Below are 18,496 nucleotides of genomic sequence, written 5' to 3'. Positions count from 1 at the left end.
TCCGAAGGTCCTGGCTATTCAATCTCAGACCTCTACACCACAAAGAAACCGGCACGGTGGCTCAGTGGTTAGCAAAGCTGCCTCACAGCGCCAGGGAACCGGGTTCAATTCCACCCTTGGGTGACTGTGTGTGGACGTTGCACATTCTCCCCGTGTCTGCACGAGTTTCCTCCCACAGTCCAAAGATGATGCAGGCTAGGTGGATTGGCCATGCTAAATTGCCCGTAGTGGTCAGGGATGTGTAGATCAGGTGGGTTATACAGGGATGGGTCTGGGTGGTCTCTGAGGGTCGGTGTGGACTTGTTGGGCTGAAGGGCCTGTTTCCACACTGTAGGGTTTAAAATAAAAATACTCTGGGTTTGGGTTGCTGCTCGACTTGCAGATAAGCGTCACTAGACTTGGGCAAATTATCAGTAATAGTCAGCATGAGAGGTCTTGGTGTCTGTAAAGGAGCAATCATGTGGTTGAGAGGAAGAGGGGCTGCACGGTGGCTCAGTGGTTAGCCTTACAGCAACAGGAACCCGGGTTTGATCTCAGCCTCAGGCAACTGTCTGTCTGGAGTTTGTACATTCTCCGTGTGTCTGTCTGGGTTTCCAGTGGATGCTCCGGTCTCCTCTCACAGTCCAAAGATGTGCACGCTAGGTGGGTTAGCCATGGGAAACAGAGGGTTACAGGGATAGGGTGGATGTTTTTTGGTGGGCCAAATGGTCTCTTCCTGCACCATAGGGATTCTATAATTCTAAGAGACTGAAGTTGGAGGATGTCTGCCATGGTTTTCACGGATAATCGGGGATCCTGTGTCTCAGGTTTGGCTTTTTTAAACGGTTTTGGCAAGTATTTCTTTTATTTTTAAAATCGATCTAATGGTTGGTGTCCTTGGCTGGCTGCCCAAGGGTAAATTAAAGTTTCAGTAGGGACCTGAAGTAGGACTTAGTCATATACAAAAGGAAATCCCTTGTTCAGCTTTATCCAATATGGCGGGCAGAATTTGGAGCTTCAGGAGATCAGATGGCACCTGAAGAAGGAACATGGTTCAATTTAATCCCCCTAGTTCTGACGTATGGTCATACCAAACTCAAATCATTAACTCTTTCTCTCTCCCATGGGTGCCTGTTAATTAAATGTTTAAATTATCACATGGGTCAGTTCTTGAGTGATTGGGCTGGAAGTTGGACTTTGCCACTGGGTTCCCAATGTGCTGGAAATGTAGAAATAGGTTGGTTCAGAAAAACATTGAGAAGGAACGTGAAAGAAAAAGTTGCGTTCAGGAAGATGCAGACAGGTTCGCAGACAGCAGATGTGCGGATAAGTGTGAGCTAACCTATTCTGGAACGGAATGCAAGGAATACAAACATAAAAACGATGGAAAACTGCTGAAGTCTATGGCCAAACAGAGGTCAGGGCCTTAAACACCCAATCCCAGAAAGGGCTCAGTGGATAAAGTCATTTTATTAAAGGTCAGTAGAATTCTTGGAGAATAACATGCAGGTCAAAAAATTAATAATGAATTAATACAAAGTACTAGTTAGTCAGGTTACACTAGTTTAGTTACTGTTGGTCCAGATTAATGTTCTAATCTTAGAACCATATGATGCTACAGTGTAGAAGCAGGCCATTCAGCCCATCAAGTTCACACTGACCCTCAAAAGAGCAAAACACCCAGATCCACCTCCCTATCCCTGTAGCCCTGCATTTCCCACAGCTAATTCACCCAACCTACGCAATCCTGGACACTATAGCATGGCCAATCTACCTAACCTCTACATCTTTGGACTGTGGGACGAAACCCACACAAACACAGTGAGAACGTGCAAACTCCACACAGACAGCCACCCAAGGCTGGAATCGAACCCAGGTCCCTGGAGCTGTGAAGCAGCATTGCTACCACTAAAGCACCATGCCACACTACATTGCTAAATCCCATCCAATTAAATGCCTCAATTATATCCACCTTCTACTTTATAGTTTCTAGTGGGAATGGTTCAAATCTTCTGCTTCATTACCATATCAGTTACATTTTTTGTACATTTTCCAGATCAGATGCATGCATTCTGTAGTGGCAGTGCCAAAGATTACAGAGAATATTCCAGATGGGGCCTGACCAATGTTCTGAGAAATGCTCCAATTATTTCTTTGGATCTGTTCTTTTTTTGTGCAAAAAAAAAAACACTTTCCTGAGACAGTGATATGGTATCCCTGATCACACTCAGGGCACTGGTACACTGCTGTAATGCCAGACTGAGGAATGAGGATAACCCAGGGTGGACCTCTCCTCTTCAATCACATCTCCACTTCAACTGCTGCCCTTATTTCATTGGGGAAAGCTGAGTTCTGAAGAAGAGTCATCAGACCCAAAACATTAACTCTGATTTCTCTTCACGGATGCTACCAGACCTGCTGAACTTTTCCAGCAACTTCTGTTTTTGTTTCTGATTTATGACATCAGCAGTCCTTTTGGTTTTTGGTTATCCCTCAAGGATTATTTTTAAAAATCAGCCTCCTCTTCTTATGCCGTGTAAATTATTGCTCCCTTTGAGATTTGATATTCTTGCGTCTGTCTTGATGATGATAGCATCTCGACAGCATGTCACTTTTTTCTATAGTACTCAAAGTGAAAAACTGCAACTCAGCAACTCCAGAGGCAAAAGCAGAAACTTTTCATTCCTTGAACCAGCAAATAAATGAAAGATGGAAGCATGCCAGGACAAAACAGTGAAGTCACCCCAGTTGTCTGAACACAATATGTTCCTTTAAAGATCTTCTCTAGAAACACCACTCAGTGGAGCCTGGAGCCTGATCAACAGATCCCAGAACTGGCCAAGAATTGTAACACAATGCTCCGGTAGCCCCAACAGAACTAAGAGTTACTCACACTCATTTTACTGTCTTTTTTTTGGTCACAAACAAACCGACTTATTTTTGAAACTCTCACAGACACAATATTAGCGGAATTCATTTTTCTTTGCTGAACGGTGCTAAATGTTCTTTTGTCACCGACAGTAGAAAGAAAAAAATGGAAATTGTGTCACAAGACGACACAAAGAATGGGAATGAGAGTAAGTGAAGGATGACGGAGAGTGAAAGGGAACATACAAGAGGGCAAATACCATTATAAACATTTTCAGCTATGTGTAAAAATCACAGAACAGCAAGAAGGCATATGTCCACGAGTTAATCATAAAATACCAAAGTCAAAATTTGTGGAGATCTCGGAGAAATTTGTGAACCAGGGCTGCCAAATGATTTTGTTCATATCAATGCTGCCAGGCACATACCCTTACCTCTCCCCTCACTGTTGACAGATCCACACAGGGGGCACAGAGCCAAGCCCACATCACATTCCCTAGTTCTGCCAAACCTCAACCTCCCCCCTCCAGAGGATAGCGCTGGACCACAGGACCCTCTTCCAAGCTGCCAATCCCTCACAGCGCCCCACCCAAGTGCTGCCAAACTCCAGAATTCTCATCATTTGTCATACACAGAGGCCCAAATCCTGCAAAATCTCCCTTACTTATCTTCAAGCAAACACCATCTTGTTGAGTATCAGCTTCAACAATATGGTAAGGAATAAGTCAAACTCTCGTGTAAAGTAATACATAGGACTGAACTGAGAAGGAATTTCTTCACCCAGAGGGTTGTTAATCTATGGAATTCCTTGTCCAGTGAAGTAGTTGACGCTACTTCAGTAAATGTTTTTAAAAAAAAAGGTAGATTTTTTTTGAACAATAAAGGAATTAAGGGATACGGTGAGAATGCGGGTAAGTGATCGGAGTCCACGAAAGGATCAGCCATGATCTTATTGAATGGCGGAGCAGGCTCGAAGGGCCAGACGGCCTACTCCTGCTCCTAGTTCTTATGTTCTTATACAAGACACATATCATTTATGTTACAAACGTAAGAAATTTGAGTCTCACTTTATAGCCCCTTGAGCCAGCCCTGCAGTTCAAGATTATCATCCTGGGTTAGGTGCTCATCAGAGGGTCAGAATGGACTCAATGGGCTGAATGGCCTGGTTCCACACTGTAGGGATTGTATAATTAGCTTCAATTTCACTTTCTTTTCCTCGTCCCCTGATTCCGCAGGAGACAAACTCTGTCTGTCTCAGCCTTAAACATATTCAACAATGGAGCTACCGTAGACCTCTGTGGTGAAATATTCCAAAGATTGACTGCCCTTCTACGTGAAGCAAATTCTCCTCATCTCAATCTGAAATGATCTCTTTATCCCAAGACTGTGCACCATGTTCTGGATTTGAGGCGAAACAATTTCTCGGCACTTACTATGTCAAGCCCCTTCAGAGTTTTGCGTATTCCAATGAGATTACCTCCCATTTTTCCCCACTGATTCTAGGCCCAATTTACTCAGCTTCTCATTCCAGAGACATTTCCTGTACCACCACCTTCCCTAAGTATGGAAATGAAAATTGCACACCATATTTTAGGAGTGGTCCCAAAGTCCTCTATAGCTGAAGCAAGGTTTCTTTATTCCTGTACTCCAATCTACCTACAATAAAAGGCCAACACACCATTTGCATCCCTAATTGCTTGCTATACCTGAACGCTGCGACAGTTCTTGTACATGTCTACCCAAGTTTCAACCTCAACAAGTTTGATATCTCTAAAAACAATACTCTGCTTTTTTTCATTTGTACAGCCTTACATTTGAAACTTAAATTGAATAACTTCATATTTCCGCACCTCGTTGCTCACTCACTTGACCTGTCTTTATCTTTATGCAGCCTCTTTATATCCTCCTCACTGCTTGCTCTTTCACAGAACACCGGTCAGTTCTGGAATTTGATCATGAAATAAAATCTGACTTACTCAAAAAGTGGATCAGATCTTCTGGTCAATAAATCAAAATCTCCAATTCTTATGAAAACAGGGTTAGAAAGCAATACCACGGGAGATCTGCTAATAATTTTTAAAAATCCTCTGAGTTGTGCAAACTTCCTATAAACGTCATGTTTAGCTCCAAATTGATTTTGGAAGGCACTTTAGAGGGAGCTGTGATGCGTGTAATGTAACAGAACATGTTTTCTTTCTCTCTAACTGACATTGACCTTTTCTAAGTTTTAGGAGATGACTGAACTGTTGCGTTGGTACGTAGAAAGGATAGCAACAGATCACTCCGCAACAGACCACCACCACCAACAGGTCATATTGTGGTGACTCTACTTAGTAAATGAGTTGTGGCTGTTTAATTTCAGGTATAAGAATAATGTTTTTTTTTAAATAGGGACTCTGCAGTTTAAGAGAAAATGTGGCTGTCGTAGGCTCTCCGAGGTGAATTCTAAAAGGAGTGAAAGTCAGAGAAAGGAAAATGGTATCCTCTCCTCTGACCCATTCCCTCTGGAACATAGAACAGTACAGCACAGGAACAGGCCTTTTGGCCCACAACGTTGTGCTGAACATGACACCAAATTAAACTGATCCTTTCTGCCTGCCCTTGGTCCATATCCCTCCATTCGTTGCTATTTATCTAAAAGCCCCTTAACCACCCCTATCATATCTGCCTCCACCACTACCCCTAGCAGAACATTCCAGACTCCTACCACTGAGTAAAAAAAAACTTGCACCTTACATTTCCTTTGAACTTTCCCCATTTACTTTAAATGCATATCCTCTTGTATTACACATCTGAACTCTGCAAAAAGGAGTCTGACTGTCAAGTCTATCTACGCCTCTCATAATTTTATAAACTTCTATCAGGTCTCCCCTCAGCCTCCACTGTTCCAGAGAAAACAACACTAATTTGTCCAGCCTTTCGTTATAGCCTCATACCCTGTAATCCAGGCAGCATCCTGGTAAACCTCTTCTGCATCCTCTTCGAAGCCTCCACATCCTTCCTATAATGTGGCAACCAGAATTGAACTAAATACTCTAAGTGTGGCAAACCAAAGTTTTATAAAGCTGCAACATCACTTCCAGACTCTTGTACTTAATTCCCCAACCAAGCATGCCATATGTCTTCTCTACCACCCTATCTACTCGTGTGGCCTCTTTCTGGGTGCTATGGATTAGGACCCCAAGATCCCTCTGTACATCAGTGCTATTAAGGGTCCTGCCATTAACTGTATACTTTCCCTCAAATTTGATCTCACAAAGTGCAGCACCTCACTCTTGCATGGATTAAACTCCATCTGCCATTTTTGCACCCTTATCTGCAACTGATCTATGTCCGGCTGCATCCTTTGACAACCTTCTACACTATCCATAACTCCACCGATCTTTCATTGCAGCTTCACGTCAAGAATCAGTCCCTTCCTTCAGAATGGAAAGGGCCACTGTCAGTTAGCATCATAGACCAGCAGCTGGTTCAGAGTCAAAATGGTCAAATTGTACTTAAGTACACTAAGTTTGTGAATGGATACAGTACCTTAGCTTTTCCTGACCTGGGAGAAGTTCCACCTCATTTGACATCGATCCTTTAATCTCTGTATTTCTAAGCTGAAAATATAAATTGGTAGTTCAGAATTGAAAGTAAAGACTGTGTCTTCGCTGAATTACAATATTTAATAGACAAATCTTCAGAGAATCATAGAATTGTTATGGCACTGAGAGAGACCATTCGACCATCATGTCTGCTCTGGTTCTATTGGCACTAGGTAATCCCCATGTTATCCCATTTCCCTCTTGAACGCATCTGTCCATTTGAGAAACTGGATTCCATTTCTTGCCATCACATTGCATTTCAACCCTAAAGAGTTAAACACACTTACAGTATTTGACAGGAATGAGGCGTCACCTCCCTCAGAGAGGCAAAGAGGAAGAGCCAACATTAAGATGAGTTTTCTTTTTCACAATATTTCAACCCTTGTTCTGAAATGCCTTGTTCAGGACAATACCATGCGTCTCTGGGCCAGGAGCCCTGGGTTCAAGTCCCACCTGTTCCAGAGGTGTGCAGCAACATGTTTGAGCAGGTTGATTAGAAAATATCTAGGTGCTATGTAAATATATTTTCACATCCTTTATCATGAACAGAAATTCTGCTGCCTACACCACCACCACACTTTCAATGTTTTTCAATGTAGACAGTTATTCCCACCATAATCTCTCCAGCTCAGCCACTAATATTGGTAGAAGCTATCCATTGCAAATGCAAACTCCGCACATTTTTGCATTTTACAATTTTAGTAGAGGGGAGGTGGTGGCAGCCTCGTGGTTATGTCACTAGTCTAGTTATCGAAAATATCATATTAATGTTCTGGACACATGGGTTCAAATCCACCATGGTAGATGACGTAATTTAAATTTAATAAAAAACTACAATTAAAAAGCTGGCTTAATAGTGATCACGTAATTGTCAATTGATGAACCAAACGGGCTTCTATGGCAATGTCCTTTAGGGACAGGAATTGAATTAAATTAGCTTTGTCACATGTACTCAAATGAGAACAGTGAAAAGTCTATGGTCACCGCATTACAGCACCATCTTAGGTACAAAGGTACCTGGGTACAGATACTCAAGATCAAATTCTTAGGAAACAAAAAACAAATTTAGAAAGGTACAAGTAAAGAAATCTGCCATCCTTACCTGGTCTGGCCTACATGTGACTCTAGAACCACAGCCACATAGTTGACTCTTAATTCCCCCTGGACAATAAATGCCAATAAAACCTCATCCTATAATTTTTTTATAACAACATGAACACCCAATAACTCTGAATTTCAGTTCAAAAACACACTATTGCTCTTTGCACAGTACTATGCTGTGTATGAAAAGATAACTCAGTCTTTTTCTGGCAATGCCAATGGAATCAAATCTCAATAAAACCGAATCAGTTTTGTAGCAGTTTAAAATATCTCTCATCAGACAGGGAAATGACAGGAAAATATAAAAACACATCATAATCATATGCTGGCAGGTGGAAGCATACCATGAAAAGTAGCCCTTGGATTTTAAAGGGAGAGGAGGTTGAGTAAGAAGAATTGGGAAAAGGAACAAATGATAATAAAAGAAAGAGCAGCTAAGTGAAAGCTCATCAGATCACTGTGCTATCACAGGGGTATACTGCGTACGTTCAACAATGTGCAGTTTGCTTTATAAATGAAACAGAAAGAATGTTTTATTCTATCGGTTCCTGTTTTATTTAACAGCTCTTCCTGACTAGAGAGGAGCAATTGCATTGAGTTGTGCCAGATTTTATCATTTGACCATCTTCATCTATAGAGATAGGAATATAACCCATTCAAATCAATCATAAACTGTATGTAAAAATAACAAATGGCTGGCAGTGGTTTCCAAATGAAATATAATGCAAACATATCAGGACCTGATTAAAAACTTGCAACCTTCCAAGAATGTCTAAGATGCCATCAGGATTAAAAAGATAACGTATTGTCCCAGATATAACTAAACACCCTTTTGTTTTCCCCCATTGCATTATGCATACTGCTGAGGGACCACTGACAGGTCAGCTTCTTTGTCAAAAAGGCAGCTTGAAGCTGCTTTGGGCAAGATGTTGGCCCCACAGGAGATTGGCGACTGCCACGTTCAGCCCCCGATGACCTCTGTCTTACGGATGACCGAGCCCAAAGACCCAACGGAAAGAAGAATATTGACAGAGCGAGGCTGGGTCAACGAACTGGGACACATGGTGGCAGAAGACGTGTCGAATGAATTTCTCACCTCATTAGCCAAAATGTCAAGCAATATAAGGCTGGCCAATCACCCATTAAACGCAAGAACTGCAAAGTGAGGAAGAGTTGTAAAGCAAGATTGGAGGATGCTAAGAGTGATGTATATGAATGACAGAAAGCTGCTGTAAATATAAACTTATGATGAAACACATAGTGAAAGCAGACGGTTCAACAGGGAGATGAAGTGGTATCAGTGACTGCATTCCTTATTAAGGCATTCAATTACAAAAGTCCATTTTGCAACTGTTACTTCCCCCACTCTCTGAAGTCACTCAAAGGATTTCTTTGGGCTAAAATCCGAAGAACCACGGATGCTGGAAATCAGAAACAAAAACTGAAATTGCTGGACAGTCTCAGCAAGTCTAGCAGCATGCGTGGAGAGAAGGACAGTTAATTTTTCGGGTCCGGGGACCCTTCCTCAGCACCTGCTGCATTCTCTCCACAAAGTGCTGACAAACCTGCTGAGTTTCTCCAGCATTTTCTGTTTTCGATTTTGCTGGGCTCATGGCAATAACTAAGGAATGCTGTGGTCAACTAAGTTGAACTTGACTTTTGCAGTTGCCTAACCTACATACTGTTTGTCATAAGAACAATTTTGTTCTGTTTATTTTTATCGTCAACAAGTTTTTAATTACCCATAACACATTCTTTTTTGGTTAAAGGACACATCGTATTGAATTGGCAAATTGTTCAATAAGCTGTTAAGCAGCATTATTCGTATGAGAGGAATCAGAGCGAGACTGAAAGCCAACACCACTAGCTCTAAAGAGGTTCTTCAGATTATTGCAACATACTGACAGCCAAAAGATAAACAGAAAATGGTATAGACTGAACTCTACTCACAGACATGTAGGAAAGGTAATACAGATCTTTTCACAAGATCACAGGCTTAATGTTTTAACGAAGACTTGTGACTCGGGTTGCAGTTGGAATTGTTGGTTGGTTCGCTGAGCTGACTGGTTTTCATGCAAACGTTTCGTCTCCCTTCTAGGTGACATCGTCAGTGCTGTGTAGCCTCCGTTGAAGCACTGTTGTTCTGTCCTGCTCTGAATTTATATGGGTCCGGTCTGTCATGGTAGGCAGTTTTGTATTGTAGTGGTATATAAATAGGGTCTATTTCAACGTGTTTGTTTATCGCATCGGTGGTTGAAAACCAGACCTCTAGGAATTCTCATGCCAGTGTTCATTTTGTTTGTTCTAGTACTGTAACCTTGTCCCAGTTAAATTGATGTCCTTCTTTGTCCGAGGGTATTGCAACAAGGGAGAGTTGGTCGTGCCATTTTGCTGCAGGTTAGTGTTCACGTATCCTGGTGGCAAGTTTCCTTCCTGTCTGTCTGTCCTATGTAGTATTTCTCACAGTTGCTGCATGATATTTTGTATATCATGTTTCTCCAGCTCATTGGAGGTATGCAGTCTTTCATCTTTGAGAGTAACTGGCAAAGTGTGGCTGTTGGTTTGTGTGCCATCCTTATTCCAAGAGGTCGTAGGAGTCTTGTAGTCAGTTCTGATTTGTTTCTAATGTAGGGTAGGGTGGCCAGTGTGCTGGGGCATACAGTGTCTTCTTGGTGTTGTTTATTTGCCAGGCATCAGCGGACAAAGCTGTTAGGATACCCATTGTTTGTAAAGCCTTTGTACAGGTGTTCCTGTTCATTTTTGCGCAGCTCCAATGTGTTGCAGTGTGTTATTGCTCATTTTTAAACAGAGTCATGACACAATGTCCACAAACAGACTGGCCACCCTACCCTATGTTAGAAATGCATCAAAACTGACAACAAGACTCCTACAACCTCTTGGAATAAGGATAACACCCAAACCAACATCCACACTTTGCCAGTTACTCTCAAAGACAAAGAGCCCCATACCCACAATGAGCAGGACAAATGTGATACACAAAATACCATGCAGCAACTGCAAGAAACACTACATAGGACAGACAGACAGGCAGGAAACCCGTCACCAGGATACATGAACACCAACTCGCAGCAAAACGGCACAACCAACTCTCCCTCGTTTCTATTCACTCCGACAAAGAAGGACATCAGTTTAACTGGGACAGTGTAACAGTACTAGGACAAGTATTCCTGGAGACTTAGTTTTCAACCAATAGTGCGATTTAAAAAAACATGTTGAAATAGACCCCATCTACATACAACTATGGTACAAAACCAGAAACAGAACTACCCACCAATACAGACCATACCCTATAAATTTAGAGCAACAACTCCAGATCACAAGGATGGCTTGATATTTTATAGCTATAACACAAATATTTAATTTGAGGTTCTGCCAGCTTCCCTGTCCCAGATAACTTGGTCAGAAGGATCCGCTTGTAGGTGGCTTCTCCCACCTCGTCACACTGGGGTGCCAGCCTCACATTTTGTATCACCAGTTAGAGAACAAATCGTGCAAAAAAAGGAAACACATGCCCTGCAAAAGCAACTTTGCAAAAAAAGAACACGTGCTCAAAATGACTTTGCATGACAGAACCCACCAGCACAAGTTGCATTTACTGTTGTACAATACAATTAAACAAAAAAAACGTATGGATGAGAAAATAAATAAAACAAAACTATTCTGGTGAGAAATCAAATAGAGGCTAAGCAACCACAAATATCAAGTTCGACTTTGTTGATCAGATTAAAACAGGTTCTACACTTAAGTCAATCAGCAGTAATATGGAAATGTCAGCAATTTAAACTCTAGTTAAATTACAGTCAACTATGCATCATCAATTCATAGCTAAAACATTTCCAGATCACACATTTGATCATGCTTTTCTTTAAATTTTTCCATGGAATGTCAGCGGCACCAGCAAGGGTAACCTTTGATGCCTCCATTCCCTAATTGCTTGTGAACTGATAAGTGCACCAGGCCATCTCAGGAGATAGTTGGTCCAGAGCTACATGAGGGGCCAGACCAGGTAGAGATGGCAGATTTTGTTCCCTGAAGGACATTAGTGAGCCATAAGGGTTTTTAGAACAACCAATGATAGTTGGAATAGCTATATTACGGAGATTAGCTTTACATTTTGAATGTTACAAATTGCCTGCATTGTATTGTACTTGAAAAGAACATTAGAAAAAGAGTAAAATAATACTTACTGTTAAGACATGGTGACACTTGTCAAGAACATCGATAATGACTAAACATTCTACTGTGAGTCCACTGCTCTCATGTAAACTTCCCTGCAAGAAGCTGTTTATGGCAGTCGTGTATTTGTAAGTATACTGGAAACCTTTCTGGTAATTCAGTTGATTGGTACCTAAAGTAACAACAACATTTCAGTTAACTTGTTAAATTAAAATTAAACAGTGGTGAATATTGAATATTTGATTAACTAAATTGTACTTAATTGATCTTTCCTAATTTATAACTATGACAAAAAATATTTCAAAGCCTCTTTCACTTTGCTAGAGTCTCAAAGAAAAGTTTGTCAAATATGACTGTTACCAATGTTAGTGGCAGAGGAATCCACGCTACACACTAGTCTATAAGGAATACCAGAAATAGCTGCTGATCTAGCACTGAACACAGAATTGCTTTTGGGAAGGGAATGGTAGTGAAGTCTAACTGGTCTTTAAATGACTGAATTCTGGAGATTTAATAGAAGGTTTAATTCTGAAACACAAATGGTCCCAACAAGTAGTTGAGATCATATTTGCAACATAGTTCTGGTCAGAATCAGGGCTGTGACTTTAACAACAATCATTATTACCTTACAGATCACTTCATTACTGCCTATTCCCCCACTTTTGCTTGCATTTTGAGAGGATCAGGATTGAACATTGCTTTGTGATTGTCTATTTGTCTATAATATAGCAAACGGCCACAGCAAACTAAATCAAACCAAGTTTGTTCAACAGTCTGCACTCATTAAATGAACAGTACTCAAGCACTGACTGGGTATTATTCATTTAATAAGGCTTAAAAACAGTGACCACAGTATACACACACATGTACACACTGATGTGCAGTATGAGAGGCTCAGCAACTGCTTGGCAGCCTTGTGTTTCAGGGAATCTGCAGAATATTAAGTGGAGCAGAAAAAAGACTTGAAGTTGCAAAATGGGCAAATGGCTGTGCACAATTGATGGGATGTTACTGCGTAGGAAAGTAATATCATAGAGGCGTACAGCATGGAAACAGATCCTTCGGTCCAACTGGTCCATGCCGACCAGATATCCTAAATTAATCTGGTCCCATTTGCCAGCATTTGGCCCATATCCCTCTAAACTTTTCCTATTCATGTACCCATCCAGATACCTTTTAAATGCTGTAATTGTACCAGCCTCCACTACTTCCTCTGGCAGCTCATTCCATACATGCACCACCCTCTGCGTGAAAAAGTTGCCCCTCAGGTCCCTTTTTAAAATCTTTTCCCTCTTCACCTTAAACCTATGCCCTGTAGTTCTGTACTCCCCTACACTGGGAAAAGACCTTGACTATTCACCCTGCCCATGCCCCACATGATTTTATACCCTCCTCTAATTTTCAAAATTGCAAAGTAAGTTGTATAGGAAGGGCAGAACATTAACACTCCTAGGAGCTGAAGCGGTGATAATAATGAATGGTAAATGATGAATGAGGGCGAGTAGGCGCCTCTGTTTGCAGTGAGGAATTCCCTTTCCCTTTGCAGAACCGCATGCTCTCAACTCAGTGTTTGCAGACTGCAATGCTGAGTTCCAGCAACAGTAAAATTATTGTCCTGGGCCGTTATACAGTGACTAATATCTTGGCTGGGGAGCTCTCATTCTGTAATGCAGTAAGGACACTGGTGGGCTGGACGGCGGGGCAGGAAAATTGAGCTTGTTACACAGAGAGGTTGAAGCAACGCGTGGTGGCCAGCAGTTTTCAAACAGTGTTTCGATGGGAGCAGCACTGTTTGAATGCCTCCCTGCCAACACTGCACAGGGATCCCTGCGGTTTGCAAACTGCCTCAACACTATTTAACTTGAGAGTGCGGTCAGCCCCACGCGAATACACACGGTGCTTACCAGTGCAAGTGGGCACGCAGGTGTTACTTGGCCGAGCGTCCGCTGGGTTTCCTGCGGAGTAAAAGACAGGAGATAAATGCATTGGAGTGAGTCATGGTGTGTGAAATGAGGCTTTTCTTTCTGCTGCGACCAAGGAGTATCATTACTGAAGGAAGCTACAGGAAAGCTGCATTCGGATATCACCAGATTTGAGATCCCAGGCGGTCAGGGTCAGGAGTCAGTCCTGCATTGCCCTTTCTGCTCAGCGACCGCTGGCCCAAAAAAAACCTCTTCCCAAGACCAGACTCCTGTCTTCCTCCTCCTTGTGAATGAGGAGAAAGAGTCAATTTGCAGCGATACAAGACAGTACCTCACCCCATAGAATGTCATGGACAGAGTCTATCCCCTCATCATGTTTATTCCAGATTAGTCAACTCAAGGGGAAAAACTCATTCTAGACAATTTTGCAAAAAAATCCCTTTCAATCCCGGAAATCCACCAGGATCTATGCAAATTGGAATTAAAAACAGAGAGAGAGGGAGAGAAAAATCCCTCAGTTCCCCGGTGCAGACCAGGAATTTAATATTCTAACAAACCATTGCACACACAGACATAACTTCAAGCAATGCCAGGGATAGCCTTCATTTAGTCAGCAATCTCATTAACTGTTCCTCGTTTCCTTTCCATTTCAGCCCTTGTTCGCAGTGCAGTTTATTGGAAGGAACCTTAGATCTTGGAAAGAATCGGTTTGGACATGGACACGGACGGACGGACACACACACAGAGGCTGGGTAACTCTTACCCCCTCCCTCTCACACCACTCCCCTCCAAATCTCCAGCGGATACAAGACTTACTGCCGAACCAGCAAACAGCCGCCCAGAGGCAGAAAACTGCCCGCACCCTCATCGCTGTCACAAGAGGGACGCTCCTGGAGATAGTTGGGAGCAGTGCAGCGCCGGTTCCTGCGCTTGGGCTGGGCATCCAGCGGCAAACTTAACTCCTTCACCCGGGTGTGAGGAGAAAGGGGGAGCCGCTGGAAAACTTTCCACCAATCCCAGGGGCTCACCAGCTCGGCTAATATTCTCATTGGTTAGGAGAAGGGAACCACCAACAGGAAAATAGCAATATCACACACACACAAAAATCAATTATATTCTAAAAAGCAGGAAACTTAAATGATGAGTTGCTTAAAAGTAGCACAATGTGATTTCTAATTAAGTTAAAAGGCTTCTTGCTGAATTACTGTCGTTTTCACTAAAGTATTTTTTTCAAATAAGTTGGGGCTGTTCTTTCAGGGTAGCATTCGGTGCCAGTATTACACCAGCTTCCTGTAGATTGTATCTGTGTTAAGAATGTACGATGATCTCAAGTGCTCCCTATAGTAGAAGCTCAGGAACAAGAAGAGGTTACAGGACCTTACAGCCTCTCCTATCACTCAATGAGATCCTGACTAAACTGCTGTCTAACTCAATGTAGCCACTTTGCCTTCAAAACCTTAAAACGAAAAAAAAACTAGCAATTGCAGTAGCAACTGTTTGCAGAAGAGGTTTTCAAACTACACGATTTTCTTTTTACTGCATTCACAGGATGAAGGCTGGGTCAGCATTTATTATCCATCCCTAAATGTCCAAGGAGTGTTTGAGTCAACCACATTGCTCTGGGTCTGCAGTCACATGTTTACCAGACCAGGTGAAGATGGTAATATCCTTCCCTAAAGGACATGAGTGAAGCAGGTGGGTTTTTCCAACAATGGTTTTATGGTCATCATTACACTCTTAATGCCAGATTTTTATTAAATGCAAATTCCACCATCAGATTTGAGCCCAGGTCCCCAGAACATTACCTGGGTCTCTGGATTAACAGTCCTGCGACAATACCGCAAGGCCATCACTTCCCCAAGTGTAAATGTTTCATTCTAGACAGGGTCTGGTTTTAACACTATGTCCCCCACCCATGTCCTTGATGTCTCAAGCTGTGAAAATCTCTTTCTTTCCAGCCTACTTGTTCATCTCTGTATCTTAAATTTCTAAACAAATCACCATTTAACTTGATAAATTCCAGGGAATACAATTCTAGTTTGTTAAATGTTGCCTTGTTATGTCACCTTTTGAGTCCCAGTCAGTAAAATTCACCATAATCTCATGAGAGGAAGAGATGGCTGTTGGGGAGGTTAATCAGAGGACCACCACATCTCAGGCAAGGGAAGAAGATAGGAACTTCATAGTAATCTCAGTTGGTACAGGAATTGAACTCATCCTATTGGCATCACTGTTTTGCAAACTGAAAATCCAGCCAATTGAGCTAACCAAGTTCAGGTACATAATTCTTTGGAAGTTGTGTCTCATATTCAGGGTGGTTAAAAAGGCATTTAGCACACTTGCCTTCATTGCTCAGAACTTTGAGTATAGGAGTTGGGATGTCACATTGAGACTGTACAAAATGTTGGTGAGGCCTCTTCTGGAGTACTGTGTCCAGTTCTGGTCACCCTGTTATAGGAAGGATATTATTAAGCTGGAGAGGGTTCAGAAGAGATTTACCAGGATGTTGCCAGGAATGGAGGGTTTGACTTATAAGGAGGGGCTGAATTGGCTGAGACTTTTTATCATGGAGTGTAGGAGTTGAGGTGTGACCTTATAGAGGTTTAGAAAATCATGAGGGATATAAATAAGGTGAATGGCATGTGTCCTTTCCCTAGGGTGGGGGATTCAAGACTAAGGGATATATTTTTAAGGTGAAAGGAGGAAGATTTTAAAAAGGCATGGGGGAATTTGTTTTTAAACACAGAGTGGTTTGTGTGTGGAATGAATTTCTAGGGGAAGTGTTGTTGCTGGTACAATTGCAACATTCAAAAGACATTTGGATAAGTACAGGAATAAGAAATGTTTGGAGGGATATGGGCCAAGCGTAGGGAGGTGGGACTAGTTTAATTTGGGGTTATGATTAGCATGAACTGGTTCGACCATAGTGTCTGTTTCAGTGCTGTATGACTCTATGACTCTATAAGTCCCAGTATTATTCTGGCAAATCTCCACTGTATTCTGTCAAGGCTCCTTTCTCTGTCCTGAGGTGGGTGCCCAGAATTGCTCAACATAGCTGCAGGTGTGGTCCAAGCTGGCGTTTGTGTAGCTGAAGCACGGCATCTGCCCCCTGTGCTCTAGATATAAAAACCAGCAAATCTTTTCTTCAACTAATGCAGAGAATGCTGAAGAAACTCAGCAAGTCGAGCAGCTTAGCAGAGAGGGAAACAAAGTTAACATTTTAAGTCTGGTATTATTGGGTAAAATAAAAGCTCCTGGTGTAGGGGGCAAGCAAAGGAAAATAGTTATGGTTGTTGGAGTTCAGATATCTCAGCACCAGGACATTTCTGCAGGAGTTCCTCAGGGTAGTGTCCTAGGCCCAACCATCTTCAGCTGTTTCCTCAGAAGTTGGATGTTCACTAATCACTGCACAACATTCAAAATCATTCACAATTCCTCAGATATTACAAATTCAGCGGGACCTGGGCAATATTCAGGCATGTGCTAAGAAGTGGCAAGTAATATTCACACCATACAAATGACAGGCAATGGCCATTTCCAACAAGAGAGAATCTAAACAACATCCCTTTACATTCAATGGCATTATTAAATTACGCCCTTATCAATATCCTGTGGATCATCATTGACCAGAAATTGAACTGGACTCACCATATGAATACAATAGCTACAGAATTGGTCAAAAGCTAGGAATCCTACAGTGCATAATTCTCCTCCTGATTCCCCAAAGCCTGTCCACCCTCAAGTCAGGAGTGTGATGGAATACTCCCCACTTGCCTGGATGGGTGCATCTCCAACAACACTCAAGAAGCTAGACACCATCCAGGATAAAGCAGCCTGCTTGATTTGCATCAGATCCACAAACTCCACTCCCTCCACCACAAACATGTATTATCTACAATGTGCACTGCAGCACCTTCCAAATCCACAACCACTTCCATCTAGAAGGACAAGGACAGCAGTTATATGGGAATACCAACAACTGAAAAGACCCTCCGAGCCACTCACCATTCTGGCTTGGAAATATGTCACTGTCCCTTCAATGTTGCTGGGTCAGAATTCTGGAATTCCCTCCCTAACAGCATTGGGGTCTCTGATAACACATTGTCTGCAGCAGTTCAAGAAGGCAGCTCACCACTGTAGTGACTGTAACGAGGTCAGCCAGTTAGATCTCACAGAATACAAGTTCCCTGATTGGTGCTGTTAATCTGGTACAATCAGGGAGTCTTGGCTGACAGAGATAAACAAGAGCGTCAGAGGTTTTGTTCACTCTGGGAGCTGGCTTTGAGGAAGCTGGATCAGTATCAAGGACACTCCACATGTAAATAAAGGGGGACTTGGTGACAGGATACTGGCCTCTATGGAGTTACTTCAGCGGCGATGATAGAAAAGTATGTTCCTAAAGAAATTAACTTGTAACAGTTGACTTTGAGTTGGGGTAAGCATTTCTGGCATCGTGCTGTTATTTGGGAAGCTTGACTTGCACAATCCTGCAATTGAAGACTGGGCCAAGTATGTGGAAAGAATGTATTATTTTTTTCCAGGCATATGACATTGGGGCAGATGAAAAGCAACGAGTAATTCTCCTGTCAGGTTGTGGACTTGCAGCTTTTTTTATGGTTATTAGGAACCTAACTTTTCCCAGATACTAAAACCATTCAAGAGTTGACAGATTTAGTTAAGGAATATTACGACCCAAAGCCTCCTCTAATTCTGAGGTGCTATTAGTTTTACTTGGCAATTTGAGAACCAGGGGAATACATATCGGTGTTTTTGAATTGGTTAAGACAACTGGCAGAGGCATCTGACTTTTGTTTAACCTTTAACAAGATGCTGAGAGGCCAT

At 42.2% G+C, this 18,496-nt stretch overlaps 1 protein-coding gene across 1 annotated transcript in view; it reads right to left on the bottom strand.

The window, feature by feature from the left end:
- Nucleotides 1-14,567, bottom strand: part of LOC109917276 (apolipophorins-like) — a 103,045-nt gene extending 88,478 nt beyond the window's left edge. The window contains exons 1-4 of the mRNA XM_048609762.1: nt 14,471-14,567; nt 13,637-13,687; nt 11,744-11,904; nt 6,379-6,449 (exon numbers count right to left, since the gene is read on the bottom strand). Coding sequence (XP_048465719.1) covers nt 6,379-6,449; nt 11,744-11,904; nt 13,637-13,687; nt 14,471-14,522 — 335 coding nt within the window. The 5' untranslated portion in view covers nt 14,523-14,567. The remainder of the gene's footprint in view (nt 1-6,378; nt 6,450-11,743; nt 11,905-13,636; nt 13,688-14,470) is intronic.
- Between the last annotated feature and the right edge of the window lie 3,929 nt (nt 14,568-18,496).

This window comes from Rhincodon typus, chromosome 21, assembly GCF_021869965.1.
Source record: "Rhincodon typus isolate 14 chromosome 21, sRhiTyp1.1, whole genome shotgun sequence".
In the NCBI taxonomy this organism is placed as follows: domain Eukaryota; kingdom Metazoa; phylum Chordata; class Chondrichthyes; order Orectolobiformes; family Rhincodontidae; genus Rhincodon; species Rhincodon typus.
This window is presented reverse-complemented; position numbering and strand designations above follow the sequence as displayed.